This window comes from Drosophila pseudoobscura, chromosome 4 (assembly GCF_009870125.1).
Source record: "Drosophila pseudoobscura strain MV-25-SWS-2005 chromosome 4, UCI_Dpse_MV25, whole genome shotgun sequence".
Classification (NCBI taxonomy): domain Eukaryota; kingdom Metazoa; phylum Arthropoda; class Insecta; order Diptera; family Drosophilidae; genus Drosophila; species Drosophila pseudoobscura.
In genome coordinates this window covers 25,740,958-25,758,042 of record NC_046681.1, presented here as the reverse complement: position 1 = coordinate 25,758,042, position 17,085 = coordinate 25,740,958, and the positions used below count along the sequence as shown (strand labels likewise).

Below are 17,085 nucleotides of genomic sequence, written 5' to 3'. Positions count from 1 at the left end.
GAGCAATGCCGCACTCCGATCGACTGCCGTAAAGCAGAGATATAGACTACAGAAAACCCAGTATTTTAATGATATCCAAATCTTCGGAAGGCTATATCTCAGACGAATAGGGCCGGATCGCTGCAGGACCAACTCTCCCAGGATCGGGAGAATCCAGACTGCCGAACTGTAACAGAATCTCGACTCCGAAAATGGGGCCGATTTTTGGCAATTTTAATGATGATGAATCGATGAATCGTGAAAAAATGGATGTCCCTTTTTCCGATGGAAATCGACTTGCAGGACTCTCCCGATCACGAAAAGACATACCGCTCTCCCATCGGCTGACGGATAGCGGAAATATAGCGTGCAGAAAAAACCAGTATTCTAACGAAATGCAAAATCCAAATATTCGGGAGGCTATATCTCAGACGAATAGGGCCGGATCGCTGCAGGACCAACTCTCCCAGGATCGGGAGAATCCAGACTGCCGAACTGTATCAAAATCTCGACTCCGAAAGTGGGGCCGATTTTTGGCAAATTTAATGATGTAACGTGGTGTAACGATCCGGCCGATGGAGAAAAATGATCTGAATATTAATAAAATAAGAATATATACTTACTTAATACTTTTCTCTGTGCGTTACAAACTGCTGCTTAATTTTAATATACCCTCTCCAATGGTATAATGATTGTTTGATGATATTTTCCCTCGAGTTTTTCCCCACACAACAATCTGTGTGCACTGCACCATTTTAAGCATGCCCCACCGCACTAGCTGTAACCCCATTAACAGTGCCGCGCTTTGGACATCCCGTGGAGGCTTGATAAAAACTTTGCAGCTAAGGCTTCCATTTGGGAAGCTCCACAGCTCAAAAGACAGTCTTGATTGACACCTGGCCCTGTCCTGGCTTATCTAAGAGCCGCTGGCAACTATAAAAGCGGAGCTTTATTGAGCCGTGCCATAGTTACAGTCGTTGGACGTCCAAATATGTTGAAGCTTTGCTGGTTATACGTGGCCCTTGGCTGGCTGGTTGGTGAGTTATGGATAACTTGGATACGGCTTTGTCTCCGCCTCTGTTTGAGTATGTTGAGTCTGTCCGAGTTATTACTCGTACATGCACAAAGACGGCAGCAGTGAGTGCGCTTTGATTCAGAATAATTAAAGCGCTCCAGGCCAAGAATTAATTGCTGGAACAGCAACCGGTTTCGAGGATTACTAATGCGTCAGCATGGCCTCATTAAAGAGTTCGCTGCGGCTGGCACTTGGAGAGCTGGGCCTTGGGTCATCATGGGGAGTTCTCCGAATCGCGACAGATCAGTCGGTGGGCAACGTTTAGCTGGTCAAGATGTCCTCCAATGCGCTGGCCTGCATCTGTAATGTGATCAATCCGTGCCGGAATGAAGTATCCAACACGTTTGTGGTTATCCAGTGGCTCATCACGGGCTTTGCGGCTCTGGCTCAAGTGGTGCGGCCCGTGCTGCTGCTCTGTAAAGTGGTTCATCGACGTGACTGGGCTTTTCCTGATTGGTTTTCCACTTCTCTTTTGCAGTTGGCATACGCGGGGAGGTGGCTTTAAGTCAGGAGGACTACAACAAGACCTGGATCTATATGCCAAATGGCGAGGGGAAGCCAGAGGTTGCCTATTTGGTGGAACCACCGCCGGAAAACCGTATCAATCTGCCGCAGCTAATAAAATTTGAGCTGTATGGAAGGTATGTTTCTTCTAAGATTGATTCGAGCTTCGATTTTCAATCTCATATTTTCTGGTTTTTCCAGCGATTCCTCTCTCAGCTCCAGTGCGGACTTCTGGATCGACGACAACAACTTTGAGTTCACGCAGCGACACAAGCGCGATACCTGGCAGGAAATGGCCGAGAAATTCAATCCCGAACTGGACACCAAAATCCTCGTCCACGGCTGGAAGTCCAGTACCATGAGCAACTCCATTCAGTCCATCCGCGGGGCCTACATAGAGCGCGGTCAGGTGAATGTGTTCGCTATCAATTGGCAGGATCAGGCGGACAATATCTATTACCTGACTCCAGCTCGGTATACGGTCCAAGTGGGAAGAGCGGTGGCCAAATTGATCGATCTCCTGGTGGAGGAAAAGGACGCTGATCCTCAAAGAATTCACCTCATCGGCCACAGTCTGGGTGCCCACATAATGGGCTATGCGGGATCGTACACGAAGTACAGGGTGAATCGTATTACAGGCCTAGATCCTGCTCGTCCTGCATTCGAGGATTGTATTGGGCCGGAGAATCATCTGGATGAGACGGATGCCAACTTTGTGGATGTCATACATAGTTGTGCGGGATATCTGGGCTTCCGCAAGCCCATTGGCATGGTGGACTTTTATCCGAATGGCGGTGGTCCACCGCAACCCGGTTGCAAGGAGCTATCCCAGATTTTCAGTGAGTATGGTGGTTAATTCATATAACAATCTTAACCAAAAGTTAGTAACAAACAGAGGAAGGAATTAGCTAGCCCTATAAGTTAGACATTTTCTAGTTCTTCTATGGAAACTACTTAGTTTTTTTCTGGAGGACTTTTCCTCACAGAACCAGTACTACGTCATTCAGTTTTGAAAAATTCGTAAGAGCCTTAAATGTTTCTGAAGGTAACACTGAATAAGCTAGATAGATTTCCAATCAATCTGTATAAATATTTGGATAGATTGTTCATTTCCTCATACATTTTCCCTATCTGAAATATATTTTTCCAGCTGGTTGCAGTCATGGACGCTCGTACGAATATTATGCCGAGTCCATCAACTCCCCAAAGGGTTTTTACGGTGTTCCGTGCTCGGGTCTGGACGAACTTAAGGGCAAGAACTGCACTGGCGGCAAAATCCTAATGGGTGATCCAGTGCCCCGCGATGCTCGAGGCATCTTCTTTGTGAAGACGTCGAACAAGCCGAGCTACGCCCTGGGCATTGACGAGATCTTGAACAACTGATCATCATTTTCTATTAAAAATATCAAAAATTAATATAATATTATTAATATTAATATATATTATTTACAACAAAAAACTTAATCTATGAATACAAAACGAATCCCATTTCAATTGAGGTCGGGTTCTGCGTATTATGCTATAACATCTGTGCGTCGTCGGATGATGTTGCTACTTCGATGGCTGCCGTTGGGCTGGAGCAGATCCTCGGGACGGGGCTCGATCTCGTAGTGCTTATAGCCATCCACATCGTCCAGTTCCTTGGAGGTAAACTTGGCAAGAAGTGTGCCGCGACCGGCATACGGGGGGACATACTTAAATGTGGCTGCAGCTGTTCCCCCAACAGGTATCTCGGTAATCTGTTGAAAAAGTTTGTATTAGAAGAGAATACTCAGAAACATGTATTGCCATCCCCACTCACCTTAAACTTCAATGGCTGCTCTATGCCAGGACCCTCGACGGTGAAGAGCCCCTTGTGCAAGGGTATTGGCAGTGGATTGACCAGGCGCACAATGACATCAATCTCTTTACGGGACACAATGCTGCCCTCACCCATCTGGAACTTGATGTCCGGCTTGCGGACTCGGAAATCATCCTGGGCATAATACTCGTAGTCTGTATCCTTCACTCGCGCAGAGGCGGAGATCTGAAAGGCCGCCTGGGAAGAGAGTTTCTCAAAGTACTCCTCGAAGATGACCTCCATGCGGACGTATTCGCTGGCCTTTGGCTCCAGCTCCAGTTCGAAGCCGATGGACTTAACCTCCATGGCTCCCACGCCCGTGTAAAGCACCGCATCGCAGTTGACTTGACCGGTGGCCAGATGACTCTTTTCCGCACTCTTATTGGTCACCTTTAGGACAACGCTAAAGTTTTCGCCGATCTTGATGTCGTCCTTTAGCTCCATATCGAACTCTACCTCGTTGAAGTTGTCGTTAAGGTAATACCGACTGAAGGCATGCCGTGATTGCTTCAGGGCTTTCAGCATGGTGCTACGCTCCTCCTCGGACCGCTCGGCATGCTTGTAGCTATCCGTAATGTCCTCCCGATCCCACCTGAGGACCGCCTTGGTGCTGATCAGATGTCCAATGGCCAGGGTGTCCTTTCGCAGCAGCTTCAGCGGCTGACTGGGACCGTTGTACCGCCAGTAGAGCTTGTCCGCATTGACCTCCGCAAAGACGAAGCCACCGTCGAAGGGTCTGAGGATCTCGCCATGCTTCACCGCCAGCACGGAGGCTGGGCCCACACGGTACATGTTGTCCGATGCCTCCTGGGGCGTGGCATCCACAACCTGCCAGCCATCGTAGGCGCCATGCTGGCCCACGCCCAGATCGGGACGCTGCATCCACAGCTCGTTCCACACATGGTAGTTCCAGATGGAGTCGGTGGTCTCCGCGTCCAGCTTCTTGTTGTTGGCATCGATGAAGACGTCCACGGTGAGCGAGGCTTGGGTGTCATGAGCAGAAGAGTAGCATGTCACGATGCGGGCTGGTATGCCCAGACTGCGGGCAATGGTGGCCAGGACGCCACTGAAGTTCCAGCACTGGGCGAACTTCACGGACTTCTGGGTCTTGTGGAACTGCTGCAAGATCTCCGGGGAGCCCGTCCACTTAGTGGGCGCCACGCCGCCCGAGAAATCTTCCGACCAATTGCCCAGCAGCACACCATCATCATCCACAGAGTTTACCAGCGCGGACAGGGCACGGGCCACCCGCACAGGATCGCCCCTGTAGGCGGGTGGGATCCGGCCCACGGTGCCGAGAACATTCAGGCTGCATTCGAGAACATGCCGCTCGAACTGGCCAATCTTCCACACCGAGGGACGCAGCCGGTTGTAGGAGCCTCTCCAGATGAGGGTCGTGTCGTGCATCACGTACTCTTTGCGCTGCTCGCGATCCTCCAGATACACCTGATCCTCCGGGCACCACGGATTGAACAGCACGTAGATGGGCAGCGGAACGGGATAGCTGCGGGAGCCATCACCCAGCAGCTTGGTGTCGATATCCAGACGCCACTCTGTCACCGGACAAGTCGAGGGCGGTTTGATCAGCACCGTCAGGAGCGTACCCTCGTGCGTCTCAATTCCAGCTCCCCAGTCCAGGGTGTCGCCCAGATCGTCGATTCCATCGTGGGGCACCAGAGCAGTCAGTGTGCCATGTCCTGGCCTGGGATTCTTGTCATCGGCCACGCTGAAGACAAAGTTGATGGCATCCTTGCTGGGGCTGTAGTCGCGGTTGAAGTGAATGCGCAGGCGGAAGGGTTCTCCGCGGCGCACGATGAGAGCTTCCTTGGCCGCCGCCGCATAGAAGTGGCTTGTGTGGTGCTCGTTATGGTTATCCTCTTGGCAGAGATCCACGCGAAGCACACCGAGAACCGCCGAATTAGCCGCATCTATATAAATAACAAAATCAGATTAGTCAATTGTCGGCTCTCATTACAATCTGTCAGTGAGGGGTTCTACTCGTAGCTGATCGCTTCTGTCTGGTACAGGCGATGATCTCATAAAGCAAATGGCCTGTCAGCTGGTCTGCCCATGCGATACGATCCCCTTCCTCGCAACATACTCACTGACTAATCGCCTTTGGCCATAAACATAACAAACTTGTGCCACAATGGCCAAAAAGTTCAATGCCAAGCCAATTAATTCTCTCAGTGGACGACAATCAAAGTGACGCCAACGCTAACACACAAAAAACAGCAACAAAAATTGACAAAAAATAGCAGAGAAAAAAGTAGAAAATAGTTCTGCGAAATCTTTTCCAAGAAAGTATGTATCACAAGAGAAGAAATCAATTTCTTCAAAATATGTTGGGCTAAAGAAAATTAGCATTTAGTATTGTTTGGCACGTGTTATGTCAATAAAGTAAGCTCGAATACTTTTATAACCGACTATTTCATTGCTAAAAGCCAATTTAGGAACGTTTCAAATCATACTTAATTCATAGACCGAAAGTATTCCTTCAGTTGGTCACTATGTATCTCAATAAAGATATATTTTTAGCGGAAAGATGAACATAACATATTGGTTAAAGCATTCAAGATTTCTGTCAACACAACACAAAAAACTGAAATAAATAATTAATGTCTGAACTAAGGCATCTTATTTGAGAATAAAAAGTGTATCATTATCTAAGATGTTAAAATAAACGGAAAGAAGCCGATTAAAAGATACGGGGTTTTTTTTGTTCCAATTCACTTTTCTAAAAAAATTATAAATCCTATTTAAATCGTATTTCTTAATAACCAAATGGGAAGCTTTTCTGTGATCAATGGTTTGGTGGCCAAAGAAAATATTGTTCCCCAAGAGATTATAAATTTTGGCACGTTTAGCTATTAAATGAATCTATAGAGAATATGTATATATTGAATGAATTTCAAACTATAGTGCATCTAATAGATTCCTACTCATTTGGTACTTTGGCTTTGAGGATTAAAATTTAAAATTTTTGCATTATTTATTGCTTATTTGAGTAGACAAAAAAACTGTTGCTTTTTCCTTATAGGAATCTTGTTTAATGACCAACAGGTTTTAGAGAAACTTCTTCGAAAACAATTTCAATCCAAAGCTTCTTAAATTCAGAAAAAGTGTTTTTATGTCTAAAATCCATTTACAAAGGTTACCAAAACGTATCGAACCATGAAAATGGGTCTTCCCATTCGATTTCCCTTTCCCTGAGCATCAAAAGATATTTTCCCATTGTCCAATCGTGTCCCATAAAATCTAAGCACATTAGCCAAGAGCATGATCAAAAAGGCATAATTTTTTTCATTTTTATTGAGAACTATCTTGCAGTTATGATATGTGGCTTACAGATGCCTCGCTGTTCCACATGGCTGCCCTGCCACCCCACCTTTTTGTGCAGTTTACTTTACTGTTCAATCAAGGGGAGCAAACAATTGAATCGTTTTAGTTGAACTTTTGATTGGAATTTCGACATTGATAAGTAATGTAATCAACTCAAATATTTGATATGTATGTATATACGTATATAATAGCACTGAAATATGCATATTTGTATGTACGAGTATCTGTGTGTTAATAAATTGCGCGAAATAGCAAAAACCTCCCGAACGTGTCAAACAACCCATACAAATATTCAGAACGGAAACAAAAACACACAAAAGTGAAGTCATAGACCGAAAAAAAAAACAATCAAACAAAAGCAAAATTAAATAATATTCCAAAGATTCGAAAATATTTCTGGTAGTTCCCCACAACAAGTGTCACATAACACGCATTTAATGGGCATGCAGGGGAATGGGCATTTACTTTCAATATCCGGACCAGGACGTGTGCTGCGGAAGGGATTCACTCGTCGGGGCGGGGACTGAGGCCACCAGCGCTGGATCCAGCTGGGGGTATAATTCCGATAGTTCCAGTAGCTCATTTTCACTGCTGTCTAGCACGACTCGGCTTAGGGAAATGAAAGCCTTGGGGCACGACTATTTATGTGCTACGGTTTACACAAGCAGCAACAGTAACCGTAATAGCTATAATAACACAGCAAGCCTAACGGAAACGCTTCGATTCAAAGTCTCGTCTCGAATGGGTCTTTCTGTTCTTTGTCCCGTATATCGAAGTGTACGCCGCAACGCTTTAAACTAAACTGATCACTCTCTGCTCTGCCCATCAGTAAATCGCTTGGGCCAGATAGTTGCCTCGCCTTCAATGCGTGTGGTTCGCTCTCAGACATCTCTCTATATGGGCTCTCCATGTCTCTGGATCTCTCTCGGATTGGTAGTCTGCCATTAATAATTATTTACGGGAAGCAGCGCTTGAGGGCAGCTTCTAGCCGACCCGTTGGTAAGACGGCGAAGAAGCTGTTTCAGGCACTACGTCATCGTTCATGGGCAGCCAACATCTTGATTGGAAACCGCCTCAAAAGAGCAAAAAGAGCAAACTGATTGTTATGCTCGGTACTAGTGGGAGTCAAGGGCATATTGTATTCTTGGGTACAGATGTAACAGGCAGAAAGAATCGCCTGTAGGAGACCTCTTAAAGAGTTGCTACTACTACTATAGAAAAACTGCGGCATTTACAATTTGCTAGCTATAAAAGGTTTAAAGAAAATTAAGTCTTTCTTGATATAGTTTTTGTTTGTTTTTGATCATTTCCTAAAATGTATAACATTTTAATTAGATCGTACTTTACTTTGCGCACAAAAATGGTATCCCTAGGTCGGAACGTCCCTTATAAACTAGTTTTTCTTAGGAATTTCTCAATGCTCATCATTAATTTGCATTCGCAATTTAAGCTGTGATCTTATTAATCATTTCATTGGCTATTTGTGAGTAATAATTGTATAAATATCGAACTTTTCGGGGATAGAACTGCTGTGCAAGATCATTGTCAGCTGGCAGGTGTGTTTTTGGTTTGTTTGTTTTTATACAATTTTCGAAAATTGCACCTATAAAATGAATAATTCGATTGGCTGTTGGCTGTTGTTCGATCTAGACAAGGTACAAGTTGGTGGGCAGCTAACTACGAATTCTGATACACTCACGGCAGCAATTTGCATACATAAAAGGCGATATCAATAGAAGCGAATGCATAATTGTTGGTACGAGTATTGCACAACAAAATAAATCAATTTGAATAGAGTTAGTCAACAACAATAGCAAAGATCAAATCAAATGGGGACAGAGAGCCCCAGGCTTGGAGAAAACTTAAAGAGAGGGATAGATTTGTACAGACATGCTTCATATTTGGAGAGAATAAAACCTCAGTCAGACATATTTACTTCTTCCTTTATTCGTTATCCTGATTGCCACTCACCCGTTGTATCTCGACCGGGAGCTCCTGCCAAGTAGTTGGCATTGACATTGCGTACACGAGGCTTTGTCTCATCCTGATCACTCTTCTTCCACCAATCCTTACACTTTTTGCAGTACGACAGTTTCTGTCCCATACTTAGGATCTTAACAATTCCGAAACTTTGACCGAGGGAGGGCGTAGTCAAGCTCCGAGTAGATAAATATATTGGCAAACCGGTTCGGCCGTCAATTGATAAGCCTTTGCTTTGGTGTGGATTTGTCCGATGAACTTATAGGTGCGGTATTTGAACTTCAATGCCTCACTGGAGACATCCGACGTGTGCGACTCTCTAGTGTCCACAATTAGCTGGCATTTTATATTTTGGTTAAAATGCAATGGAATGCAAAGTCGAGACAATTTAAACTGTAACAACTGTGATCACGTCATCATCGAAAGCTTCGATTGAACTGGAACGCGCCAACGTTCGACGGCGACTGTTTAGGCACCCCGTTCCGTTCTGGCATCTTCGCTCAACAGTTTTTACATATGTATGGTATGCCATGCCTGACCCCAGTGTCAGCTAGTGGACGGCCTCGGGTGTCCAAAAACCAGACATGCGTGTGTAAATTGATCGGCTCTGAATGGAAACATCTCTGAGCAGATCGTAATTGTGTCATGATTGACTATGATTTCTAGATGGTGTTGCTGCTGTTCTTGGGCAGCTAATTGCTTCGGTGTAAAGACGACGTGAGGTGTGGCTGTCTGGACAGAATCTTGACAACTTTATCGAAGCCATCTATTGAAGGCAATAGCTGCTATGGCGGATGCAGTCGCTGGAGTAGTTTGACAACCGGCTCTTCCATGCTTTCTTCAAGTCGTTCCAAGAAACTATAGAAGCTGACAGCTCTTCTTGAACTGTCGGCAGACATCTGCAAAACAGAATTTACCATTTAAAGAATGATGCATTGTAGAACCTTCACACTCACCCCGTAGTTCGCAAGTCTATTTTGAGCTCAGACTGTTTCCGGTCGTTTATTCCAGATAAGATAGTTATCATCCATCTTCGAAAAAAAATTTACAAAAATCTTCGAAATGAAATTGTCTTATGTACAAAAAAAAATTACAAATATAAACAAATCAACAAGCAGCTGATCGCCGGCGATAGATATTCGATTGGTGGCAACGCAAATATGAGTAAAGCTGCTATCGCATTTCAATAAAACTATCGTAAGAGAAGCATGAAGAGAATTTTGAATTTAAGAGAAAAACTATCTATTCAAGAGAACAAACACGCTAAATTTACTCTCATTTTTATACCCTTGCAGAGGGTATATAGCACAAAAGGAAGCATCTTATCTCCGTCCCCAGATCGAAACCGTTCGAACCGCCCGCCGACTCTCACTCTCGTCACAACTTTTGCTGTGTAAGTGCGATAAGCATTTGGGCTTTCAGTTTCAGTTCAATTTTTGATGCAGTTTCAGCTGTATATCTGATGGATTCCAAGTTGACAGAGATCCCTCGTGATCAGTGGACAATCTTATCTCCGTCCCCAGATCGAAACCGTTCAAACCGCGCGCCGACTCTCACTCTCGTCACAACTTTTGCTGTGTATGTGCGATAAGCATTTAGGCTTTCAGTTTCAGTTCAATTTTTGATGCAGTTTCAGCTGTATATCTGATGGATTCCAAGTTGACAGAGATCCCTCGTGATCAGTGGACAATCTTGAGGGATTTGTATGCCGGCGATCGCACAAATCTCACCGGCTATGACCTAATAGAATACTTTATAAACTGGACACCAATCGATAGTGATGAAACGATCAAGATCTATACGACCGATCTTGATTTTCCGGAACATGGCAGATATATTTTAATTGTTGTTTTTTTAAGATTGATCTACTATGAGCCAAAAACTAATATGAATATTTTGCTGATAGCATGCTGTGGCCAAGAAGGCGTATGTCTATTTGAATACTGTAAAAGAATCTCTGGAGGAACTGCAATCCGCGCTGTGCTCTTTGAATCTACAAACTTGGCATTTGATCTGTGGCTATGACGAACGGCTAAAGCCCATTGTTGAGCATTATTGGGCAGCAAGGGGACATCCATGTAAACTGGTACATCAGGGCACTCTTGTCTACCATTTACCCAAATCCGAAATCAAGAAATTTCCACGAACGTAAGACTGTAAGGCCTATTAATGTAACCCAGCTAATCACCCAATCTTTCAGAGATACTCCCTCATTTTATTGCCGTAGGCTTGAGCCCATCGAGGCCGGAATGGTGGATAAGCACTGGCCCTATCGCTCTGCTGATTCTCTGGAACTGATAACAGGGTTCATCAAGAACAATATTAGTGCCGGCTTCTATGAGACTGGAAGTCTGCACGGCTGGTGCCTCAGGTGGGACAAGAAAGGGGTTTTGGGACTTACTCTTATACTGTCATTCCTCCACAGATCTCCCCATGGGAGCATGAGCAACCTGCATGTCTTACCCGAGTACAGACGTGCGGGAGTGGGTTCCATGATAGTTCGTTTCATCGCCGAATTAATTGCCGCCTCGGGCTCTGAAGTTCTGGCCACGGTTGTTCCTGAGAATGAGAAATCACGCAAAATGTTTGAGAAACTTGGCTTTCACGTTATCAATGCATTGTATTGGTCGGTAATGCCAGAATCCCAGATGCAGACAGATGAATAACATTTCAATAGATTGAAATACATATTTGGCAAGAAATTGTCATAAAATTCTTGTATAAAACCATCGCCGCATAAAACATTAAATTTTAGTTCAAAAATTATAATTCCATAATTCACTGCTGCATTCAAACTGCATTTCCATTGTTTCTACCTACTGTAAGAAAGAAAATTCAGCAAACACCAACGGTTTCTTATCTGTATCTACGAGTTACTCTCTTATATTAGATTGCATATTGCTCTGAGCTCTAGATTATGGGGTGTTTCGTGCTCTTTGCATTGAATTTTAGTTTTCTATTGTTCATTCGGTTTTCAGCTATCATTCAGGTCGGTACCACGTCGGGAATGGATTCACTGGTTGAGATACCACGCGGCGATTGGATAAAGCTGCGAGATCTATATGCCGACCGAGGTACGGATCCACATGGTTACATGTGCATTAATAACTATATAAATTGGGTGCAGAAAGAACCAGAACTGCCAGTCAGAGTATTATCGCTAAATGGGGAGTGGAAACAAGAGGGAACATTCCTAATAGCTGTGAGTACCAGTGTTGTATGCAATTGAGAGAACTTTTATAAGAGAATCTATCCGAATTAAGGTCGATATGGGACTTAATCTTCAGCATCTCTACTTCAATACATTGAGCGATGATCTGAGCCCAGTGACGAAGGCAATTGAATGCTTGAAGCCCTCAAATGATGAGTACCTGTTCTTTGGCTTTAGTTCTCGCTTTGAGCCTTTGGTCAGGAATTTTGGGAAGACATGTCTCCCCAAAGAACTCGGAATTGTGGACACCGTTTGGTATTTTGCCAGCAAGGAACTTGTATCCACATTCATCATCGAGTAAGAAAAAATTTTCCAATGTTCTTGACCCCCATCTCATTGTGGTATCTTCTAGAGTCCCAAATGGCATCAGACTGGACAATTTGAGTGTTAAAGATGCCGAAACGGTCAACGAAATCTGGCCTCATCGTGCTCATGATTCCGTGAAATTTGTCCGACGACTGATTCGATATAATGAGAATGTTGGCGCCTATGATGAGACTGGAAAATTGGTGGCCTGGTGCCTGAGGTGAGACAATTCGATTGATTCCTAGTGCGATCTATAAATTACTCCCTCTTATCACCCGATAGATTGCCAATTGGTGCCTTGGGTCTGCTCCAAGTTCTGGAATCGCATAAGCGCCTGGGCCTGGGCAGCCTCATGGTTCGCGCTCTGTCGAAAAAGATCAATGATTTGGGCGAATCGGTCGTGGCTCCGGTGGTAACACAAAATTCAGCCTCCCGCGGAATGTTTGAGAAAATCGGTTTCCAACCGATTGATAAAGTCTATTGGGCCGAATAAACAGATCAATAGATAAGCAAAATAAAAGACCCTAATCAAAAATCTGTTATCTCAAACCTCAATTATCAATTATAATATAATCTAATGGCTAATAAATGCGAAGTCCGCTTATGCCTTGGGTGTTCTATTTCTTTTCCGTTTGGTTATTGAACTTGGGGAACTTCTAGAAAACAGAAGATAAGATGACAGGCGGGCAGTATTCCGAGGCATAGAAACAGCATACGATGGCAGTTTGATTGGGTTAATTGATATATTGTTTATGTCTTAGTTTATAAACAAAAATACAATTGCATTTCCTGGGGTTTTCATATCCCTTTTGGGAAGAGATGGTTTGGATTATACAAGTGACTCATTCAATCATTGGATTCATCTGATTAGTCATCACTAAAATGTAATTTAAATTACAGTTTTTTTCGACTATTGTTTTACTTTTCAAAAATTAAAAATTGGCTTACAAAGCGATAATCACCTTCGCGTGACCAAAGTTAATTCAATCTTCGTTAGTTTGTCAATTGTCAGTGTTTCCTACAGAGCCTGTCTGACGAGAATGATTTCATGGTGTTGAAGATTAATGGTGACAAAAATTAATACGAAATATTCGGCGATTTCCAATGCAGTGCAATTGCACAAAATTGAATGCAAAGACATTTTTACAAACAAATGCAATTTTCGTAATAAATAAAGAACATTTGATACATCATTTGGCTATTTAAGGTAGAACTTATTTTCAGACCAGCTCTTGAGGTCCCGAACTTGGAATATTGTATGATCTTAAAATGTGTCGGAAATGTGCTGAGGTCGGATTGCTTCCCGCTCTTCTCTACTAAAGCCTAATGGTCATGTTAATCCGCGTTCTTTGGTAATTGTTTGTAGCGGCTTTTACCAGCATCATCGCTTCAACGGATTTCCATATCATTCTTCTGCCAAAATGGGGAAACCCCTAACTTTATCACAAAGGGCCTTGTTAGAGCTCCACAAAAGCGCAAACTTTCCAGTGACGGGGTCTGAGAATACGCATCTAACATAAATCATACAATATATGTACCTTATAAATATTTAAAATATTTACTCTACCTCTTTGTGTAGTCGGCGGGAGAGATATAAAGAGAGAGCACATTAGTATGCACGTCACATGAGGTCGGGAGAGATAGAGAGAGAGCTTCAATGGATTTCCGCTACTGGTTTCGCAGAAAAATGAGGGAGGCACCGGCATGCCGCGCTGTGTCTCATCCGTACAACCCAGAAAGTACCGATCATACCGATTGGAATCAATAACAAGTGCAGACAACCCCCTCTCGGGGGCATCAATGTAAACAGAGTCCGATCGGGGTATAACCCAGACCAGATGGTATGGGTATGAGTCGACGGCCAAACAAACGCTAGCGAGAAAATTACAGGGCCAGAAAGAGAGAGCGAGAGAGCTCGGCTTGAAGGAGCTGCTCTGTGTGTACGTACAACAGTTCGTATTAAACCTGATAACGAGTTTCCGATTCAAGTTTTATAACGATTCGCGCTGAGCGGTGGCAGTTTAGTCTGTCGCCTGGTGTTAGCAACGCAGCTGCCTCGATCGCGTTCGAATTCTAAGCTCGCGTACTCACACTCATACTAAATATATATACTATATACAGCAAATATATATAGGTATATCTGTGTGCTCATCTACGGATTCACTGATCCGATAAGATTCGAAATTACTCGTACTATTACTCGTACAATATGTGGCGCCTAGTTTTCGCTTTACTGGTGATGATGAGTGTGGTCCGATCAGAGACAGATCTGTGGCGATCCGATCTCCGCACTCCCGAGACCCAGGCCTATATCATGCGGCTCCAGCAAGAGAACGCGCAACAGCAGCAAGACAGCCAGCAGCCACTGCCCCTGCTTCAGCCGCAATCACAGCCCGAGTTCCAGTTCCAGCCCATACAGGAATCAGCACCTCTGCTATCGCCCGGCCTTGTCAGTGGCCTTCCCAACAAGAACGTGAACAGTCGGATAGGGTCAACAACTGGGAGTGCTGGCAGCTCTGCTTGGGGTGGCGGTGGTGCCTCTTCCGGCTCCGCTTCCGGCTCATCCTACGTGGACGTTGCCAGCTCGGATCAGATAGCTCGCAGTGTGTTGAACTTCGCCCAGAATCTGGCGAATCAACTGAGCAGTAGATATCGCAAGACAGAGGTATTCTCGCCTCTCAGCATTGTCTCTTCGCTGGCTCTGCTACTGCTCGGCGCCAAGGGACGCAGCTACCAGGAGCTGTCGTCTGTGTTCGGCACGTCGGATACAATCAAATTTCACGAGCAATTCGGCCTGATGCTCCAGGATGTGCGGCAACCCAACCGCGAGATGGTGTCCTCCGGGCGCCCACTGGTTCCGTGGCGGACAAGTAATGGCCAGCGCACGTACCGACGATATCTGCGACCTGCACCCCACGAGGTGCATCTGGCCAACGGACTTTTCACCCAGACGGGCTACACGCTCAATGCCGGCTACAGGTGAGTTTAATTAACGATAAACTGGATCTGAGCTGAGCTCAGGTTGGAGATGGGGAATGCCAGACTATTAGTGGCTGCCTTGAGCTGCTTCGGACGGGATGGCCCCATCAGATCGGATCGTTGGGAAGCGATCGAGCAGCGATCTGGAATATCAAGAATGATTCAACGGCGAATCATGTAAAGTAAGATTGGGATTGTTTGATTGCGAGATCATTTATCTGTGCCATTTCAATGCAAAGAAATGTGCAAGATCGAATCCAATACAGATTGACTTAAGAGAAAAATGTTGTTTAGCAAGCAGGCTATGATTAACACTTTTCAAGAATGGAAAGACTTTCTCGCATATATTCTATATATGCATGCAAATTTCACGTATACTCACATATGGATTAAATTAAAGAATTATCAGCAAAGCGTCATCCATTATAAACTTTAAATAGCATGGGAAAAGCAATCTGATGAAATGTATAGCATAGTAGGAAAATCCCTAGCAAGTCCATACAATGAGGTTCTCCCTCCGTGAATTACCATAAACTTTAATGATCTACACCGCCAATCTGTTAGTTTCAGTGAACCATTTTAAAGCGTTTCTTTATTGCATTGACTACAATTCTCCTAGTCTGTCCATCCCGAGAACCAGCTGTTCCAACATATCTTCCAAATGATCTTGCACTAATTCGTTAGCTCATGATGATTTTTTACTCATGTGTTCTATTTTATTTGCATTTGCAGTCAAGTGATCCGTGAAATATATGGATCGGATCTGGAGACGCAGGATTTTGAAGCGAGTCCGGCTAAGGCGCGTTACAACATCAACAGCTGGGTGGCGCAACACACGCGAAACCATATTGACAGCATTATATCAAGCGATATACCGCAGAGTACTCGAATGATTCTGGCCAATGCCCTGTACTTCAAGGGCTTCTGGGAGACGGACTTCATCGAGTCAGCCACCAAGCCGGATAGTTTCTATCCGAATGGCGAGGGCACACAACCAGTGCTGAGTGTCCCGATGATGGCTACGGGCGGCAGTTTTCCCTACCACGAGGATCATCAGCTGGGCTGCAAGATCCTTGGCCTGCCCTATCGCGGCAACCTGAGCACCATGTATATCATCCAGCCCTTCAAGTCGTCGGTGGACAAGTTGAATATGCTCCAGCAGAGACTGAACGCAGACGTGATCGAGGACCTGATCAGCAGGATGGTTCGCCGGTCTGCCGTGATGGCCTTTCCCAAGATGCACATTACAGAGTCCGTCAGCCTGAAGACCATGCTCCAGCACATGGGTATCGGCGGCATCTTCAGTACAGTCCAAAATGATCTCTCCCTGATTGCCACAAATGAGGCGCAATCTGCGGCGGGTGGTCCCTCGGCCTCCTCAGATGGACTGAGCAATAGTCTGGGGGGCAACGCCTTACATAATCTGGAGGCCCAACGGAGTGCATCTCCAGCGGCACGCTCTGATCTAGTGGTGGATGACATTGTCCACAAGGTTGACTTCACCGTCAACGAACAGGGCACGGAGGCAGCGGCGGCCACGGTCACGTATGTGAAGAAATCCGGACCCGATGTACTCTTCCGGGGCGACACACCATTCATTGTCTTGGTGCGCCATGATCCAACCAAGCTTATCCTGTTCTATGGGATCATCAATGAACCGCCAACGGCTAATTAGGTTTCGTTTCGAATGTCTAGGATTTAGTATGTAAGATCGTTGACTTTTTAGTTAGGCATTTAAGAAGCAATTTAATATGATAATAAACTAAGTGAAATAGTGTACAAAAAACCGATGGCTCTTTCTTCTTTTCTGAGTTTGAGTTTTGAATTTTATTTCAAATTCGCATTTATACCGCCAAAGTTCGGGTTTGC

The 17,085-nt window shown here is 44.8% G+C and overlaps 5 protein-coding genes across 7 annotated transcripts; 4 read left to right on the top strand and 1 right to left on the bottom strand.

The window, feature by feature from the left end:
- Nucleotides 1-870: 870 nt before the first annotated feature.
- Nucleotides 871-2,987, top strand: LOC6903104 (pancreatic lipase-related protein 2). 2 transcript variants are annotated; one of them, XM_015180793.2, is made up of 4 exons: nucleotides 871-1,016; nucleotides 1,533-1,695; nucleotides 1,760-2,397; nucleotides 2,709-2,987. In XM_015180793.2, exons 1-4 carry the CDS (start codon nucleotides 971-973, stop codon nucleotides 2,939-2,941), a joined length of 1,080 nt encoding a protein of 359 aa, XP_015036279.1. In that variant the 5' UTR covers nucleotides 871-970; the 3' UTR covers nucleotides 2,942-2,987. The 2 variants fall into 2 exon arrangements, with proteins under 2 accessions (XP_015036279.1, XP_015036278.1); XM_015180792.2 differs by lacking the exon at nucleotides 871-1,016 and adding an exon at nucleotides 1,285-1,470.
- An 18-nt stretch (nucleotides 2,988-3,005) lies between these two features.
- Nucleotides 3,006-9,750, bottom strand: Tg (Transglutaminase). 2 transcript variants are annotated; one of them, XM_001356842.4, is made up of 4 exons: nucleotides 9,677-9,750; nucleotides 8,712-9,619; nucleotides 3,360-5,326; nucleotides 3,006-3,297 (listed from the first exon to the last, which is right to left on the bottom strand). In XM_001356842.4, the coding sequence occupies exons 2-4, from the start codon at nucleotides 8,842-8,844 to the stop codon at nucleotides 3,073-3,075; spliced, it is 2,325 nt and encodes a 774-aa protein (XP_001356878.2). In that variant the 5' UTR covers nucleotides 8,845-9,619; nucleotides 9,677-9,750; the 3' UTR covers nucleotides 3,006-3,072. The 2 variants fall into 2 exon arrangements, with proteins under 2 accessions (XP_001356878.2, XP_015036277.2); XM_015180791.2 differs by lacking the exons at nucleotides 8,712-9,619; nucleotides 9,677-9,750 and adding an exon at nucleotides 7,206-7,559.
- Nucleotides 9,751-10,232: 482 nt separating this feature from the next.
- On the top strand, nucleotides 10,233-11,408 carry Glyat (Glycine N-acyltransferase). The gene is made up of 5 exons (XM_015180790.2): nucleotides 10,233-10,298; nucleotides 10,351-10,565; nucleotides 10,627-10,868; nucleotides 10,921-11,091; nucleotides 11,146-11,408. Exons 2-5 carry the CDS (start codon nucleotides 10,368-10,370, stop codon nucleotides 11,384-11,386), a joined length of 852 nt encoding a protein of 283 aa, XP_015036276.2. The 5' UTR covers nucleotides 10,233-10,298; nucleotides 10,351-10,367; the 3' UTR covers nucleotides 11,387-11,408.
- Nucleotides 11,409-11,674: 266 nt separating this feature from the next.
- LOC26532675 (uncharacterized) lies at nucleotides 11,675-12,857 on the top strand. Its single transcript, XM_015180789.2, has 4 exons — nucleotides 11,675-11,922; nucleotides 11,984-12,228; nucleotides 12,284-12,457; nucleotides 12,520-12,857. The coding sequence occupies exons 1-4, from the start codon at nucleotides 11,728-11,730 to the stop codon at nucleotides 12,728-12,730; spliced, it is 825 nt and encodes a 274-aa protein (XP_015036275.2). The 5' UTR covers nucleotides 11,675-11,727; the 3' UTR covers nucleotides 12,731-12,857.
- A 1,395-nt stretch (nucleotides 12,858-14,252) lies between these two features.
- Nucleotides 14,253-17,002, top strand: Spn28Dc (Serpin 28Dc). The gene is made up of 2 exons (XM_001356840.4): nucleotides 14,253-15,216; nucleotides 15,949-17,002. The coding sequence occupies exons 1-2, from the start codon at nucleotides 14,447-14,449 to the stop codon at nucleotides 16,889-16,891; spliced, it is 1,713 nt and encodes a 570-aa protein (XP_001356876.3). The 5' UTR covers nucleotides 14,253-14,446; the 3' UTR covers nucleotides 16,892-17,002.
- Nucleotides 17,003-17,085: the final 83 nt, after the last annotated feature.

Excerpts from the sequence above, each read along its gene's own strand:
- LOC6903104 (XM_015180792.2), top strand. The coding sequence starts at position 1,329 with ATGTCCTCCAATGCGCTGGCCTGCATCTGTAATGTGATCAATCCGTGC. Across the intron at positions 1,471-1,532 it reads GCGGCCCGTGCTGCTGCTCT|TTGGCATACGCGGGGAGGTG; the intron begins GTAAAGTGGTTC and ends TCTCTTTTGCAG. Across the intron at positions 1,696-1,759 it reads AAATTTGAGCTGTATGGAAG|CGATTCCTCTCTCAGCTCCA; the intron begins GTATGTTTCTTC and ends TGGTTTTTCCAG.
- Tg (XM_001356842.4), bottom strand. The coding sequence starts at position 8,844 with ATGGGACAGAAACTGTCGTACTGCAAAAAGTGTAAGGATTGGTGGAAG. Across the intron at positions 5,327-8,711 it reads TCCCGGTCGAGATACAACGG|ATGCGGCTAATTCGGCGGTT; the intron begins GTGAGTGGCAAT and ends TTATTTATATAG. Across the intron at positions 3,298-3,359 it reads AGCAGCCATTGAAGTTTAAG|ATTACCGAGATACCTGTTGG; the intron begins GTGAGTGGGGAT and ends CTTTTTCAACAG.
- Glyat (XM_015180790.2), top strand. The coding sequence starts at position 10,368 with ATGGATTCCAAGTTGACAGAGATCCCTCGTGATCAGTGGACAATCTTG. Across the intron at positions 10,869-10,920 it reads ATCAAGAAATTTCCACGAAC|AGATACTCCCTCATTTTATT; the intron begins GTAAGACTGTAA and ends CCAATCTTTCAG. Across the intron at positions 11,092-11,145 it reads CTGCACGGCTGGTGCCTCAG|ATCTCCCCATGGGAGCATGA; the intron begins GTGGGACAAGAA and ends ATTCCTCCACAG.
- LOC26532675 (XM_015180789.2), top strand. The coding sequence starts at position 11,728 with ATGGATTCACTGGTTGAGATACCACGCGGCGATTGGATAAAGCTGCGA. Across the intron at positions 11,923-11,983 it reads AGGGAACATTCCTAATAGCT|GTCGATATGGGACTTAATCT; the intron begins GTGAGTACCAGT and ends ATCCGAATTAAG. Across the intron at positions 12,229-12,283 it reads GTATCCACATTCATCATCGA|AGTCCCAAATGGCATCAGAC; the intron begins GTAAGAAAAAAT and ends GGTATCTTCTAG.
- Spn28Dc (XM_001356840.4), top strand. The coding sequence starts at position 14,447 with ATGTGGCGCCTAGTTTTCGCTTTACTGGTGATGATGAGTGTGGTCCGA. Across the intron at positions 15,217-15,948 it reads ACGCTCAATGCCGGCTACAG|TCAAGTGATCCGTGAAATAT; the intron begins GTGAGTTTAATT and ends TTGCATTTGCAG.